Below are 17,626 nucleotides of genomic sequence, written 5' to 3' on the forward strand. Positions count from 1 at the left end.
AGACACACAGACACACAGACACACAGACACACAGACACACAGACACAACTCTGGATTAACCTCAACAGTTGCAGTGCAACAATCCAACCAAGAGGCATCAACAGTGAACCTTTGTAGAACTTACAAGCCCTTTATGGTAATAGGTATCATGGTCCAATATGTATAAACCATTTAAAACATCTCAAAGCCTCTTAACAGGTATTGGGAGAAGGTAAGTATGTAAGATAATTGGCTAAGAGAGTATAGGTGATTGGTCAAGGAGTGACTGGTTGGGGTGAGGAGGTAAGTTGATACAAACAGAAAATCCTGGAGAAATTCAGAAGGTCTGGCATCATCTGTGGAGAGATAAGCAGTGTAAATGTTTGAGTTGGATATAGACTCTTCCTCAGAATTTAGAAGAATCATATTGGAAGGTCAACTTTATCTCTCTCCAGTTGCTGTTAGAAATCTGGAGTTTCTCCAGCATTATTTTTTAAGATTTCTGGCATTTTCAGTATTTTGCTTTTAGTAAGAGGTAGGGTGGGTCAGGTAGGTAGGAGAAATGGGAGTTTTCTTTCTTAGAAGGAGTGGTAGAAGGTCTGGTATTCAATTTTGTAGTTAGCCAGGAGTTAGAGTAGATTTTAATCCCTCCTACCTTTCCTCAGCTAACAGCTAAGGCAGTGAAAACCCACCAAAGTCTCTGATTCACAGTTGGAGACTATCAGAGGGCTAAAGCCAACAGGATTTTGCTTATTGCAAGTTTGAACTTCCTATGTACTCTTGGGAGGTCCTGATGCATCTTTCAGGTTACATCTGGTTTCTGACCAACTATCTAGAGACCAGAAGATCCAGACCATTATCATTTTTATGTTTAATTGGAAGTATCATGGTCAATGGAATGCAGAGAAATATCAGTTCTCATTTGTGATAAAATGTACCAATCGATCAATACTACCAAGTATGTGCATATATGTTTGTAACTCCAAAAATACTTAACTAGCATGGTGGACAACTAAACATCAAATTCTAAAGAAAAGAAAATCAGTTCCTTGTTAGGATAATGACACAATATGGTGTCGTATATTAAAGAGACTTACCTTCCTCATTGCCAGGAGTATACGTTGAGGAACATCTGGTATGATAGTCGACAGCAGAAACTTCACCACAAACACTATATGCTAAAAGAAATATTTTCCTCCTGGTTACATTGTACATGTTTATGCAGCACCTTTATTGCAGAAATTGTTGAGAATGAAAAACAAGATTGCAAAACAGTGAGACAGCACCAAGCTTAAGGATATTCTTGAAGAGGAACGACAGAATTCCAGAACTTGATCCAAATCAGAGACAACACAACACATTTGTTTCCAGTGAACAAGCAACCAGCATTAAATGTTGTGTAGCTCATTTCAGTTATAGGTTTCACGTAACTTACATCCTTTATTTTATAAAGTTCAGGTAAACTTGAAGTGGTTTCTTGGAAAAAAGTACATGAATGCTCTAATTGAGTGCTGTAAGGTTTCAACATATGGATCACCATCCCTCCCAACACCACTGAATGCAAGGGATAGTAGGAACTGCAGATGCTGGAGAATCCAAGACAACAAGGTGTAGAGCTGGATGAACACAGCAGGCCAAGCAGCATCAGAGGAGCAGAAAGGCTGACGTTTCGGGCCTGGACCCTTCATCAGAAAAGTCCCAACTGAATACCCTTAGCCAGGACAATGGTGTGTGTGTGCACGCATGCACATGTGTTCTGAGAACTCTAGTCCCAACCATTAAAAGGTCTTGAAATTAGGGACAGAAGTACCCACTTTCTCCAAATATTGAAAAGGAATCTTAGAAGAAGAGTCATTTTAGCCTCGAAACATTAGCTTGCTGTCTCACCCACTGATTTCCAGCATTTTTGTTTTCACTACAGATTTCAGCATCTGCAATTTGCTCCTTGGAAAATTCTGTGCTTGTTGCACACTTTCCTTTTTATTTTTGAGCTTTAAAACCAGGTTTAACAAAATGGATTCATGCTTGGTGCATTGTCAACCTTGCATACCTGTAATTGGAGGTGTGCCACACGTATCAGTGCTGGGACCATTTATTTACATTATAAAGTGACTTTAATGCAGAAAGCAAATGCATTGTAGCCAAAATATGTAGATGACAAGTAGGCAGGAAGGCAAGTAATGAGGACAGTCTGCATGAGGAATATAGACAGGTTAATCTAGTGGGCGAAACTTAGATCAATATGGGGAAATGAGGTTATTAATTTTGGCGGGGAGTGGAGATTATTTAAAATAGAGGAAGACTGCAGAAAGCTACACAGAATAGAAGGATTTGGGAGTCCTCATCAATGAATCACAAAAATCTAGCATCCAAGTTTAGTGGGTAATAAGGAAGACAGATGGAATTTTGACCTTTATTTCATAGGAAAGAGAGTGAATTAGGGATGTTATGCTAAACCTACACAAAAAGATACTATCCAGACCATGATACTGTGAACAGTGTTGGGCCCCTAATGAGGAAGGCAATACTGGCATTGGAGGCAGTTCAGAACAGGTTCAACAGACTGAAACCAGGTACAAAGGGACTGCCTTATGAGGAGATGTTGAGTAGGCTGGATCAGTACTTGCAGCAGTTTAGAACAATGAAAGGCAACCTTATTGAAAGGAACAAGATTCTTCAGGGACTTGACTAGATGGAGGGGTTATTTCTTTTTGTTGGAGAGTGTAAGACCAGAGGAAATATCAGAATAAGAGATCACAATTTAAGGTGACGAGAAGAATTTCTACTCAGTAGGATAGCAAATCTATGGAATTCTGTGCCACAGGAGGGCTGTTGAGACTGGGTCATTGTGCATATTCAAGGTGGAGACAGATTTTTAATCAGTAAGGGAATCAAGGGTTATGGGACAAAGACAGCAGTGCGAAGTGAAGGATTATTAGATCAACCATGATCTCATTGAATGGTAAACAGTTGATGGGCTGAATGGCCCATTTCTGCACGGATGTATTATGGTCTTGTGGTCAGAGCCTGCTGCCTACAGAGATCCCACTTCACTCTGGCTGAATTAGGCAAGAATTTAAAGAACTACAATGGTGTGCTCTAGGAGGACTAAACAAAAGTACACAGAAGTAGGAAGCAGATCCTCACTCTTGGATGGCTCATGAAAAACCCCCAAACGTGAAGCAAAATTATATAGCAAATGTATTGTTTGTGAACTAGACCTTTTCTTCAACCCAGCTCACACGATACAAAGTCGCATTAAAAAGTACAGTGACTGAGAGAAAGGTCCATTCTTGACTTTGTAGATTTCCCAAAGCTTTGCACGGAGAATAACAAAGATCAAAACTCTCAAACTCATCCTTTCCTCTTTCGTTAAATAGCAATATCAAGAAATGTAAAGTTACGCAAATCCAGCAAAATAGAATTGAATATTGTTGAAAAATTCAAATCTTTCTAAGTGAGATTTGATCATAAAGTTGTACCTCAATTACAATGAGGATGATCAATTGTTCATGAAAGGGCCTCTCCCTCCCAAAATCTGTATTGAAAGCAATCACGCAGGCATTGGTCACCACTGCTACTCCATTGATCAGATCTAATATTGTCAACCACTGACCTGAAAAAAAAAGAGTGGGATAGACATTTTCCATTACTTCAAATACATGCAATTTATAAACAAGTAAACAGCTAATAATGAGAATCTACGACAAATGTATGCTAGACAGTCATACTAGATTGGCAATTTATTTTCTGAAAGTTAGCCCAAATGAGCTATTAAAACATTTTTAAAGTATAGCAAGATGCCATTTTTGTACCTCTAGACAGATTTTTAACAAAGCTTCAATACTACCTGATCATCTAAAATTCTTGCCTTTCATCTCAATTTACAATTGAGGCACAACTAGATTTATTCAAGAAAGATAGTAGGAACTGCCTATTCTGGAGTCCGAGATAACAAGGTATGGAGCTGGATCAACACAGCAGGCCAGGCAGCAGAGGAGCAAGAAAGCTGACATTTCAGGTCTGGACACTTCTTCAGAAGTGGGGGAGGGGAAGGGGGTTCTGCAATAGAGAGAGAGGGGGAGGCAAAGATAGAAGGTGGATAGAGGAGCAGATAGGTGGAGAGAAAAGACGGACAGGTTGAGGAGGCAGGGCTGAAGCCAGTAAAGGCAGAGTGTAAGTAGGGAGTTGGGATGGGGGGTGGTCAGTGAGGAGGGAGGGGCAGGTAGGTAGGAGGGAAGGTGGACAGGTCAAAGGAGGTGGGGATGAGGCTAGTAGATAGGAAGTGAGGGTGGGGGTTGGTCAGTGATAAGGGAGCAGATAGGTGGGAGAAAAGATGGACAGGTCAAGGAGGTGTGTGTCGAGACGGGCTGGTCTTGGGATGAGGTCGGAGATTTCTTCAAATCTCGTTAAGAATTATTTCAGAGATTGAGAGAAGTGTAGTGTAAAGATTTGCTTGAGAAATGTCATTTGGTCCTGTGTTCATATTCAAGCAAAGTTGCATGCAGAATGTCATGATCACAGTATCACCTGATATCAAGAATAATTTAATTTTGTTTTGACTTCCTTGTTAATGGCCCAGTTTAAAAGGGACTAGCAACAGCTCACAATTTGACAAATTTTAAATGGCAGCCATTGTTAGACAGTGAATTTTTTTTTGACCGAATTGTCAATGATTTCACATCTTCAGAATATCACAAGTTACTTCTGTCAATTCAGTAACAAGGACCTGTATGCAGCAAACAAATTAATGTGCAGTTAAGTGGTTTTATTACCGAATCAGAAAGTGGAGCAACTCAGGAGTGGCAGCTTCTGTGGAGTGAAAAATAAAGTCCAATAAAAGGGCCACATCTTTTGTTTCTCACAGATATTGCCGTCAGACCTGCCGAGTTTCTCCAGCACTTTTTTTTTTAAAAGCTCAGATTGCCAACATCTTCAGTTCTTCATTTTTAGCCTTTTTCATTGTTGATTGAGAACAGTACTATCCTATAGATTCCTTTTAAAAAGTGGCAGACAGGCTTGAAGTCTATTAGAAAAGCAAAAATATCCAAGAGTACACTATTGAAGGAATGCTATACTAACAGTCTCAGTCTGGCTTCTGAAGTGGGATTGGGAACACAATCTGACTGAAGTGAATATGCAATTGAATCAAAGTAACTGATCAATTAATGACTATTTTCACAAATTGAACCCCTTTACAAATCAAGAATCCAGGAAGCAATGCAACACAGTCACAGTCAATAATCTTCAAATTTAAAAAGCTTGACTCCTCATTCACTGCATTATCCAAGAGGTCTTACCTCACCCAAGATGTTTTTTTGAACGAAACAGTGTCACAGTTCCACGCAAAACGAGATTAAGATCTTTAGTTTGATAAATCAAGATTATCTCAAGATTAGAAGAGTGGATTGATATCATACCATCATTTTCTTTTCTCCATGGTCACAGAATGAGAATTAGGAAACAATGCTTAATTACTTCACATGCATTTGGGTTGAGTCAGTCAATGTAACATTTTCAGTTAAACAAATCCTGATACAAGTCATTCATACAATATCCTACCGATGTTTTGAGCCATGAAAGCAATGGGGCGTTTATACATCCATAACAGTCGCTTGGCATCAACACGTATATCACACAGAATGGTTATGAAGAAAAGAAGTGGTGCCAGAGGAAAGGAGACGGAAAAAAGCTGGAAACAAAATTTGGAACTGGTCAAAATCAATAATACTTTCAAATGAATGTCTATGTTAAATATAGATAATTCCTTAAATTGTAAAAAGTGTCTTTTCATGCTTAAAGTAAGTGCTCAAAACTGAAAAGTAGTAAATATGTCCAAATAAGTATCTGCAGAAATATCTGCACCATACATATCAAGCAGTGACCATCTCCAACAAGACAATTTTTAAGCACTCTTGACGTTCAAGGGTTTTACCATCATCAAATTCGCCACGGTCAAAATTTTGGGAATCACCAACGATTAGGTTTCAAATGAATCACAGAATCAACCCTATAAATACTTGACTACAAGAGCAGATAAGTGGCTGGGAATTCTGTAGGAAGAGTTTTTTTTAAAAAAAATTCATGGGATGCAGGCATCACTGGCTAGGCCAATATTTATTGCCTATCCCTAATTACCCAGAGGGCATTTAAGTGTCAACTGAAAGTCTGAAGTCACATGTAGGCCAGATCAGATAAGGATGACTAATGCCTTTCAGGGAAGGAAACTGAATGAGATTGGTTTTTCCAACGAATCGACATGCTCCTATGGTTATCATTATACTCTTAATCCAGGAATTGCATGACACTCCAATGTCTTCCAGCATTTACAAAAAGGTACAATTTTGGAGTAAGTGAGAATGATACACGTTACTGGAGGAGCGCAGCTCACATAGCACTCAAGCTCAATACCATCCATGGTTACCTGCTTAACCACATGCCATTCACCACAAAGATTCATTCCATCATTCTAGCAACATACAGAGTCCGTGTATACCATCGACAGATTTACTGCAGCAACTTATCAAGGCGACAGCACAGCACTTTCCTGCAACTTCTACTACCTAAATAGGTGAGGGCAGCAGATGCAAAGGCACAGCATCAAATCAAGATCCCTTGCCCTACCAAGCTATGCAACATCTGGACTCAAATATATTTCCATTCCTTCATTGCTGCTGGGTCAAACTAAGTGCATTTAAAAAAAAAATTGAAATGATAGATGCCCTCTGCAAACTGACCTTCATAGAAATGTACTCCTACATAGTGCAACCCACAAATCATTTAACATGCTTCTTCATCTGATATTTTAACCATCTGTATTTGAAATACTAGAGAGAGTGAAAAAAATTTATTTTCCCACAAAGGTGATGATGATTTACCAAAGTAGTCATCAGTATCTTTTAAACCTTGTCCCATCCAGGAATAGGGCTTTTAGAATTGATTGTGTTACTTGGAGCTACAATTTAGTTGAAAATTGTGAACATGTACAATATTAGAATTTTCTTGGGATGATTCAATGCCACTCAATTAGAAGCTGGAAAAGATATTCCAAATAATTAATCCAAGAATTTAAATTCAATTGATTTTCTAAAATTATTATTTGGAAAAGAGCAGAGGTGGTGAAGAGCAAGAATAGATAGGGTGGAGAGCAGATACATGGGTTTCCTAATCCATAATCCAAAAATCTGTCAGTATGCAATTATTTAAACTTCAGATTTCAAAAAGCTATTTTTTCTAGTCTCCATATTAAAATATTCAACTGTACCATTTGGTAACCATACTGTATGATCTTCTCTGTGTATTCCTCCAGTGTGAAATCTCCAAGGTCTGGTTTCATGGATTCTTTTATAATACAATCATCCACTGTTAATTGTGAACTATTTTGTGCAGATAACGTCACTTTTAACTTGCTGTAGATTCTGTTTTTAGATTTCCGCAACCATCTGCAAGAGACATCAAGAATGAAAAAGGTGCAAATACAATATTCATACTTTACAGCTTTGTTTGTGTGTGTAATTTCTGATTGTGATCCAATTAGATCAAGAACTGTGAAAGTATTTCGTATTCATTTGGGTGCTCAGCCCTTTCCACAGCAGACTACAAGAGACTTATTTGAAGTTTGACAGGATTCATAGCATGGATTGTGGATGAAGTTGTAGACATGCTCACCGAATCAGTGGGTTTGGTTGCAAATGTTTCATCGCCCTGCTAGGTATCATAGTCAGTGAGCATCCAGGTGAGGTGTCGGTGTTCTGTCCCACTTATTAGTATGCCTGTTTGCTGGGGTGGTTGGTGTGACTTCCGATTTTGTTTCTCAGAGGTTGGTACACAGGGTTTAATTCAATGCATTTGTTGATAGAGTTCTGGTTGGAATACCAGACCTCCAGGAATTCCTTTATGTGTCTCTGTTTGGCTTGTGCAATTATGGATGTATTGTCCCAGTTAAATTAGTGTCCTTTGTTGTCCAATTTTCATTTGTCTCACTACACATGGACAAAAAAAAAAAAAAAAAAAAAAAAAAGGGACAAATCCGACTGGGACAACACATCCATAATTGCACAAGCCAAAACAGATTTGCCAGGAAATTCCCAGAGGCCTGGTATTCTAAGTGGAAGTAATACCAGCCATCCCTGCAAACCAAGGGATATAAATAACAAGTGGGACAGAACACCGGCACTTCACTGGAGGCGCGCTGACGATGTTACCTAGCAGGGTGACAAAATGTTTGCAACCAAACCGACCAGCTCAGCGAGCATGTCTACAATCTCAGACTTATGTGAATTTAAAACAAAAAAAAAATCCATTAATCATCCAGAAAAGCAGAGTACTTTTTAAAATGCAAGATGTTGGGTTGGAGGGTATGCAGTGCAATTATATATAAAAAAACACTTTATATTGATCACTTTTCCTCAAACCATCAACTGATTTATATAATATTCAAAAAGATACATGTGAAATTATGTTGTTGGGCACGTTGCTTTTAGTCAACATGGTTTGCTGCTTTTCTGGATTGAAGCAAAGATTTCTCACTGATATAAAATAGTGCACAGGAAATAAATTATAAATAGCTTTCAGCCTTCAAAAGCAAAAATACTTCAGGTTCAGGAAATCTGAATAAAAGCAGAAAATGGTGGACATACTCAGCAAATACTAATCTTCTTGCATCAGTTTGCTATCAACTCCTCCCCTGTGCAGTCTGGGCCACTATTTCTCTGCCTTATTCTTCCTCCCCAAACACAGCAGTTCACTTCTGTCCATTGAATTCCATTTGCCCATTTCCTAATCACAGTATAGTTCATTGACATTTTCCTCAGTTGATAGTGGGGATCAGAGTTTAAAAATAAGTGAGTGCGCATTGAAAACAGATGAGGAAACATTTGAGGGTTGAGAGTCTTTGTTGCCAATGGACTGACAAGTGACGAATGGAGTTTAATTTAGATAAATGGGAGGCAGTGCATTTTGGAAAGGCAAAATCAGGGTTGGACTTATATGGTACAGTCCTAGGGAGTGTTGCAAAAAAAAACCAAGAAAAAAACCTTGCAGTGCAGGTTTGTAGTTCCTTGAAAGTAAAGTCCCAGCTAGATAGGGTAGTGAAGGCAGTGTTCGGTATGTTTGCCTTTATTGGTCAGTGCATTGAGTATAGGAGTTGGGAGGTCATGTTGTGGCTGTACAGAACATTGGTTAGGCCACTTTTAGAATACTGCGTGCACTTCTAGTCTCCTTGCTATAGGAAGGATGTGAAACTTGAAAGGGTTTGGAAAAGATTTACAAGGATGTTACAGGGTTGGAGGGAGAGGCTGAATAGGCTAGGGCTATTTTCTCTGTAGTGCCAGAGGAAGAGGGGGTGAACTTGAGGTTTATAAAATCATGAGGAGCATGGGTAGGGTGCATAGTCAAGATCTTTTCTCCAGGCTGGGGGAGTCCAAAACTAGAGGGTATAGGTTTAAAGGGGAGAGAAGAAAGATTTAAAAAAAAAACCGAAGGGGCAATTATTTCACGCAGAGGGTGGTACATGTATGGAATGAGCTGCCAGAGGAAGTGGTGGAGGTTGGTACAGTAACATTTAAAAGGCATCTGGATGGATGTAGAGGGATGTGGGCCACTAGATTAATTTAGAATATTTGATTGGCATGGACAAGTTGGACCAAAAAGGTCCGTTTCCATGCTGTACAGCTCTATGACAAGATAGTTTTCTTTCTCACCAGTCACACTGATCATTTTTTGTATTGTCTGTGAGTTCTAGAGTGGGGGCATGGTCAAGTCTGAATCATTGATCAGAAGCACAAAAATTTAATATTGCACTCTGCAGAACCTCATTAGGAAAAAAGTTCCAGTCACAAAAATACCCATCAGCCTGTGCTTCTTGCACAGTCAGTCAATTTGATAAGGTATTGCTGGGCTTCTTGAATCACTGCATTCCATGCATTTAGGCACACAATGCTATTGGATAAGGAGGTGCAGAGGTGAAAGGAATGTGACCGTCTTTGATATCAAGGCAGCGTTTGATTTCATGTCACATCCAGTGGCTCCAGTAAACCTGCAGACACCAGCAATGTGGGGGAGGGGAACCACACACGAGACAATGGTTGCAGTTATTGGAGGTCAGTCAACTCACGTCCAGGACATCTCTGCAGGGAGTTCCTCATGGTAGATAGATATCTTTAAATATACCTGTTCAGGATGTTATTACACACCTCAAGCAGGTAGGACTTGAACCCAGCTTTTTGGTTCAGAGGTAGTGGCACTACTGCTGCACCATAAATTACCCTGAACATCTGTTAGGGTTGTGGCATAGGCTCAACCATTTTCAACTTCAATGACCTTCCCTCCAACATTAAAAAAAAAGGTCAGAAAGTATGTAATGGATACCTTGATGTTCAATTCCTCAAAAACTGGAGCAGTCCAATTCCATATGGAGTGGAGGAGACTGAGGGGTGACCTTAGAGGTCTATTAAAATTATGAGGTGTATAAGTAAAGGTAGATAGTGAGAAAGAAGGGAGGGAGTCTAAAACTAAGGGGCTTTAGGTTTAAAAGTGAGGGAGGAGAGATACAAAAAGATCCAGACCGACAATTCCTCCCCACCCCACCCACAGACAGTGGTGTATGTCTGGAACGGGCTGCCAGACAATGGTGGAAGCAGGTACAATTTTATCATCTAAGAAACAAACATTTAGACAGGTACATGGATGATAGGTATGGAGGGATGTTGAGCAAATGCAGGCTAATGGGACTAGTTTAATTGATAAAACTAGGCAGCATGGGCAAGTTGGGCTGAAGGGCCGGTTTCCATGCTGTAGACCTCTAACACGTGCAGTAAGACCCAAACTTCTAGACCTGGGTCACTGAACGGCAAGAAACATGTGCACCACACAAATACCAAAATAATGACCATCTCTTACAAGGATAAGCCATACCATCTGTACTTAACATTCAATGGCATTATCATTTTGAATTCCCCATTATCAACTATAACTAACAAATGACCAGAAACTGAACTGGAACAGCCAGAATCTCTTTACTTCTCACAGCTTGTCTACCATCGTCTGCAAAGCAGAAGCCAGAACTGAGAGATGGAATATTTTCCACATGCCTGGGAGTGCAGTGCCAACATTACTCCAGTCACTCAATACTAGTGAGGATAAAGAACCCTGCCTGATTGGAGCCCCACTCACCACTCTAAACATTCATTCCATTTAAAAACACTAATACACAGCAGTAGATGACAAGGCGTAGGGCTGGATGAATACAGCAGGCCAAGCAGCATCAGAGGAGCAGGAAAGCTGACGTTTCAAGCCTAGACCCTTCTTCAGAAACTTTTTCTGCTCCTCTGATGCTGCTTGGCCTGCTGTGTTCATCCAGCTCTACACCTTGTTATCTCAGATTCTCTAGCATCTGCAGTTCCTACTATCTCTAACACACAGCAGTAGCTGTGTTTACCATCTACACGACACATTGCAACAACTCGTCATGGCCCCTTTCAAACCATTGATTTCTACTAACTTGGTTTTGGGGCAGTGGGAGAGAAGAAAGAGTTCACTAGACTGGTGTTGTAGATGGCAGAAACATGTGGAGAGTTACTTGCTGTAGAGTCTCTAGCCTCTGACTTATCCTTGCAGCCACAGTATTTATATGGCTGGTCCACTTCAATGGTGACCTTCAGTGGGTTGATTCAGCAATGGTAGTGCCACCTCAGTGTCAAACAGAATGGTTAGTTTCTCTGGTTGGAGATGGTCATTGCCTAACATGAATGACACACATCACTCAAGCTCAAGCCCAAGCCTTAAGTAGCACATGCCCATGTGTAGTATATGAATGTCATAAATAGAACTCTTATTTCCACTTAAATAACATAGCAAGTGTTCAACATTGCAAAGACTTACGGTATGAAAATATCCGTCACAAGTTTTGGAAATAGTTTGAAGATCATGAGTATAACAACTTGAACACCAAGCTCTGACATGCAATTGTTCAGCACCCCACAATTATCTTCAAAATCAGTCAGTCCAAGTAATTGAAAAAATTTCTGATTGCTCTAGAAATAGATTTAAATATCAAGAGGTAATAGTTTTGTCAAAAAAAACCCGCAAATACTTGAAAATGAATGTTCTACCTTGCATTACCTACCCTTCTCAGAAATGCAATGTAAAACAGCGAAGCGTAACTATTGGCAAAGTGGAAGGCAAACAGCTTTAATATCAAGGCATCATTGTAATTGGTCTGAGTCCTGTGGTTTTCTACAGGAAAAAGCAGTTTTGTTAGAATTGGTGTTGTCTGGTATCAATAACACTATTAGGAACAGACAGTGTAAGTGCTTAATAGCTCTTTTTGGTGAACTAACAGCACTAGTCTAAGGCTCTCAGTCAATAGAATTTATATTCCTAATAAAACAATAGGCTCAGTAAAAAGGATAAGTGCTGTAATACTTGGCATATCTGTTTAAAAGATACAGAAAGTCATAGAATCTTACAGTCATATGGTGCACAAGACGACATGAAATCTACACTTCCCACTTTCCAGCTCCTGGTCCATGGACTTTAATGGCCTTCTCTGCTCTAAAGAGGAGAACCTAAGCTTATTCAGCCTCTCTTCATAGCTAAATTGCTGTACCCCACACATCTGGAGGAATTAACTCCACATTCCCTTCAGGGCAATCACCTCTTTCTTACAGTGCAGAGATCGGACAGGCACGCTGCTCCACCACAACCCAATAAAACAAGTTCTGCTCTTATAATTTACGCCATGACTGATTAAGGCAAGTATACTGTCATTTTTAACCACCCTATTAACCTGCCCTGTTGCCTTCAGGGATTGTGAACGAGCACCAAGATCCCAGAAATTCCTAGTGTCCTGCCATTCACTGAGTACTCCCCAATCTTATTACTTCTTCCAAAGTGCATAAAATTTTGGATATGCATACTTTTCAGGGTTAAGTTATATTTGCCACTGATCTGTCCATCTGACCAACCTCTTCACATCTTCTGTAACCCAAAAATCTTTTTTTCCCTCACTGTCAAACAGTGAGACAATCATGTCGTCATCTTCAAACTAACTTATCATTCCCCCCATTCTCATATATATAGGGTGTAATATATAGATCACACACAACTATATTTTTATATAATGTATACAAGTACATATGTGCATATAAAAAACCAAAACAATAAAAAAAAAGGGACCCAGCACTTATGCCTGTAGTACGTTACTGGACACCAGCATCTACCAACACAAAGCTTTCCACCTTCACTCTCTGCCTCCTACCACTGCGTCAATTTTAGAAGCCAGATTTCCTTGTTTGTACATTTCTAACATGCTTCTTTAAAGTTCAACTAACATGTATTTTCTCAGCTATAATTATAAAACAAGTTTCTAAATCAAGTCAATGAGGCAGGTCAGATTTAAAATTTAAAAAGAAAAAAAAAAAGTGTTCTCAATGCATTTCAATTCTCCTTAAAAATTTACTTGTTGTAACACATTTCATGACTATTGCTGTGAGCAACAGTGACAAATTAAAATACTATGCAGTTAGCATTTTTCCTTTGCAATGAGAATTAGAAAGCCCAAATTGCTAAACACTGTAAACACTAAAAGTGTATTTATATTCTGCCTTTCACAACCTCAAGATATCCTCAACTGCATCACAAGCAATAAAACACTTCACTGTGACTACATATTACACACAAGTAGTGTGACAATTAGGTTGAACACAAGTTCCCAAAAACAGCGATGCAATAATGATCAGATTATCTTTCATTAATGCAGGATGGATAAATATCAACCAGGACACTGGAGAGAATGCCACCGCCTTTCTGGAAACAGCACCATGGAATCTTTTACATTCACCCAAGAGGTGAGATTGAGTCTTGGTTTAACACTTCATCTGATAGACCAACGGACCCTTAACTTTGCACTTTTATAGTGATAGCACGCTTGGCTCAACCTAACAAAACTAAATAGCAAAGAACCAAAGCACAAACATGCAGAGTGAAAGCAAAAAAAGAACTACCCGAGACAAATACAGAAGCTACTGTATTTGCTGAAGCAAAAAGATTTTCATACTATTTTTATTTACTTTCCTCAGCTGCTGACTTTTGTTGAAGTCATGATAAAGTGAGAAATCTGCTAAAAAGGCGTGCAAGATTCACGCTTCATGGAGGGATATTGTACAGATGTTTCTAGAAACACATCTTGGTCTGTTCGATGGTGGCTCGGTGAGAAAACTATCATGGTTTTCTTGCCTCAGCTTTAACACATTTCTCATCCAGATTTTTTTTTTTTTTTTTTTTTTTTTTAAAATTTCCACATGAATTTATCATACACACTACTGGGTTCACTGCCCTCCTATGCAACTTCATAGGAACTCAAACCATTATCTATGGCTCCTTGATCATGCCATTTTACATGTTTTTGCAAAATCTATTGCATCAGTACCTTATTGTGTTGCTCTCTACACACCTTCCCTCCCAAACCTGGTTAATATGGACTTCCTCTCACAAATAAAACATTTTCCCAATTCCTGTATGGTTCCATAAATCCCACCTGTGCTACCTCTGATAGTAGATTCAACACAACATTTCTGCAGCTACTGGTCTTCTCAATCATACCTTTGCCTCCAAAAAGGAAAAACTCTAGTCCTCATTATTCTGGCCATTAATTGCATATGGCCCACATCCGCTTCCAATATTACTCGAGGCAAAAGCCAAAAAGCCATCCTGTAAAGCGGTCTCCGAATAATCAAGCAACACCCTTTGGAGTATGATGATATCCCAGCTACCACCATAACCATCCCTGGGCATGTCCTGTGGCACAGTGGTGTACAGAATTCCACAACATTGACAAGAACCTATTAAATCTCATGCCATCAGGTCAAACATAGGCAAGGAAGCCTCCTGCTGATTACCACAAATGACTCCCCCGCCATGGCTGCTGAATCAGTATCTTGAACATCATTTGGGGAAGCAGAAAGGGCACAGAATGTTTCGAGTTGGAGACTTCAATGCTCACTACCAAGTGTGGCTCAGCAACAGCACCACAGACCAAGCTAGCAAAGTCCTAAAAAGGACATTGCTGCTAGACAGAGTCAGAGGTCAACAAAAGGAAAGGACATATTGGATTTCATCCTGGGCATGATCATATCATTAGGTCTGAACATTGTGAAGATGGGACTGGTCTCCTCAAGGACCAGTGAGGATACCCTTTGTGTGGTGTAGCACAATCAGCATCCTATGAAGAGATAGACTTCAAACAGATCCAGCAATTCAAATCTGAACAGCCACATGGTGTGCATGGCACAGCAGATCCCCACTCTACCATTACCATCAAGCCAGGGGGATCAACTCTGGTTCAGAGTGTGCAGGAGGGCATGCCAGGAGCAGCAGCAGGCATTCCTAAAAATGAGATGTTGACCTATAAAACAGGACTACTTGTGTGTGAAACCACAAAGCAACAAGCGAAGAATTGACTATAATACTTCCACAACCAACGGATCATATCCAAGTTCTGTAGTCCAGCCTCAGTTATGAATGGAGATGGACAATTAAACAACTCATTGGAGAATGAAGCTCCACAAAAAAAAAACCATCAAATAATTGGGCAGCCCAGCACATTAGGTGAGAAAGATAAAGACTAAAGTATCTGCAACAATCTTCAACCAGAAATGCCGAGTGGCTGATTCATCTAAAAGGAGGCCGAGAAGTCCTCAACATCACAGTTGCCAGTTTCAGCCAATTTGATTCACAGACACAGAAAAGAGTAGACCATTCAGCCCTTTGATCATGCTCGGTCACTTGTTTTGATCATGGCTGATCATCCAACTCGATAGCTTGTTCCTGCTTTGCACTCCATATCCTTTGGTCCCTTTAGCCCCAGATGGTATATCCAATGCCTTTTTGAAATCATATAATGATTTAGCCAAAACAATGTTTCACACCACCTGATAAATCAACAATGGCTACAGGAACAGAATACTACAATGATTAATGGTGCCCTGACAACATTCTGGCTACAATACTGAAGAAGCGTGCTCCAGAGCCCAGCACTCCTGGCCAAGCTATTTCAGTACAGTTACAGCATTGACGTTTACCCGGCCACGTGGAAAATTGCAAGGCAAGGTCTTGTATGCAAAAAGCAGGGCAAATCCACCCTGGCACATTGCTGTCCCATCAGGCTACTCAATCCTCAGAATGATGGAAGATGTCATCAGCAGTGCTAACAAGCAGCTCCTGCACAGCAATAACCCGATACCCAGTTCGGGTTCCACCAGGACCACTCGGTTCCTGGCCAAAAGAACGAAACTCGAGGTGCAAGAGTGACTACTCTTGACATTGAGGCCGCATTGGAGTGTGGCATCAAGGAACCCTAGCAAAATTAGAGTCAATGCAAACACTGTTGCTTGGAGTCATACCTGGCAGAAAGAGAAAAATAGTTGTGCCTATTGGAGGGCAATCGCCTCAGCTCTAAGACTTCTGCAGGAGTTCCTTAAAAGTAGTGTCAAGGCCCAAACATCTTCAGCTACGCAGTGATAATGGTCAGAAGTGTGAATATTCACTGACGATCACAAATGTTCATTCACTGTTCATGACTCCTCAGACACTGAAGTAGTCTGTGACCAAATGAGCAAGACTTGTACAATATCCAGGTTTGGAATGCAAAGCGCAAGTGGTAATTACACCACACAAGTGCCAGGCAATGACTGACTTACTGTCTCCAAATGAAGACTGGATAGGTGAACAATGAAATAGTCAAGTCTAGAGAGAGAAGAAATAGAAATGGGTGAGGATTTCAGTGACTGATAAGATCAAGCATGGCTAAAGCGATGTTACGCAGATGGAACTAGGCAGCGAAGTGAGAGGCAAGTGTTATTGTGGTGGGTGTCTCAACTCTGGGTCACAGATACAATGAACAACATTGCTTATTTAAAAAGATTTATTCCTGGTACATTTGTTTGCTGGCAAAGATAATAGCTCCATCTTAAGAAAACACCAAAATGAAAAAGCTTGATTCCCAAAAGAAAAAGGCCCTGCCAAAACTTAACTGATGCTGTTTCCAGCATTATCTTTCCACCCTCTCCCCCAGCCCCTCCCTGCAACATCTAGCTCGAAGATATGCCATTCACAGTGTACAAAAAAAAAGTATTTGGAGCGTTAGCATCCTTTTTCAGAATTACAGTATCAGTAACATGCAAGAATACTTAGATACTTACCCCAATCTGTCATTTTAACCGCAATTATCTGATACACCTAAAATAGAAGTACTATTGTTAAATAATGAATGCCACAAATTAATTTCATTCTGATACGTGAAACTTACTCAAAAATACATTGAGTATATTCAACAGCTCACTGAGGTCTATGCTAGGTCCCATGACTGGAGGCAGGGCGATGGGGTCCAATTTAGGAAAAAAAAAATGCAAGGTAGTCATAATGGAGACACGCAACAGATTGTAGGAAACAGTTCAAGTGAGTAGTACATTATGGGAGTTGTAGTCATTTGTAAAGTTTCAGGGATTAGGAATCACCAGCAGGTCTTTTCAAAAGGCAGATCCTACTGCAGTTCTTTAAGGAAGTAAGTGACGGACCTGTGAGAGGAAAGAAAAAAGGTGCTCGAGGTTGTCAAATGAAATGAGACAATACAATTCCCGTTGGGCATTAG

General features: G+C 40.0%; 1 protein-coding gene across 1 annotated transcript in view; it reads right to left on the minus strand.

Annotated features, from left to right (window-relative positions):
- The window catches only part of LOC109921455 (anoctamin-7-like), a 58,577-nt gene that overhangs the window by 932 nt on the left and 40,019 nt on the right, over positions 1-17,626 (minus strand). Inside the window, exons 12-18 of the mRNA XM_048597864.1 lie at positions 17,178-17,214; positions 12,104-12,213; positions 11,860-12,011; positions 7,244-7,421; positions 5,542-5,671; positions 3,462-3,595; positions 1,077-1,157 (exon numbers count right to left, since the gene is read on the minus strand). Coding sequence (XP_048453821.1) covers positions 1,077-1,157; positions 3,462-3,595; positions 5,542-5,671; positions 7,244-7,421; positions 11,860-12,011; positions 12,104-12,213; positions 17,178-17,214 — 822 coding nt within the window. The remainder of the gene's footprint in view (positions 1-1,076; positions 1,158-3,461; positions 3,596-5,541; positions 5,672-7,243; positions 7,422-11,859; positions 12,012-12,103; positions 12,214-17,177; positions 17,215-17,626) is intronic.

Source organism: Rhincodon typus, chromosome 6 (assembly GCF_021869965.1).
Source record: "Rhincodon typus isolate 14 chromosome 6, sRhiTyp1.1, whole genome shotgun sequence".
Lineage (NCBI taxonomy): Eukaryota > Metazoa > Chordata > Chondrichthyes > Orectolobiformes > Rhincodontidae > Rhincodon > Rhincodon typus.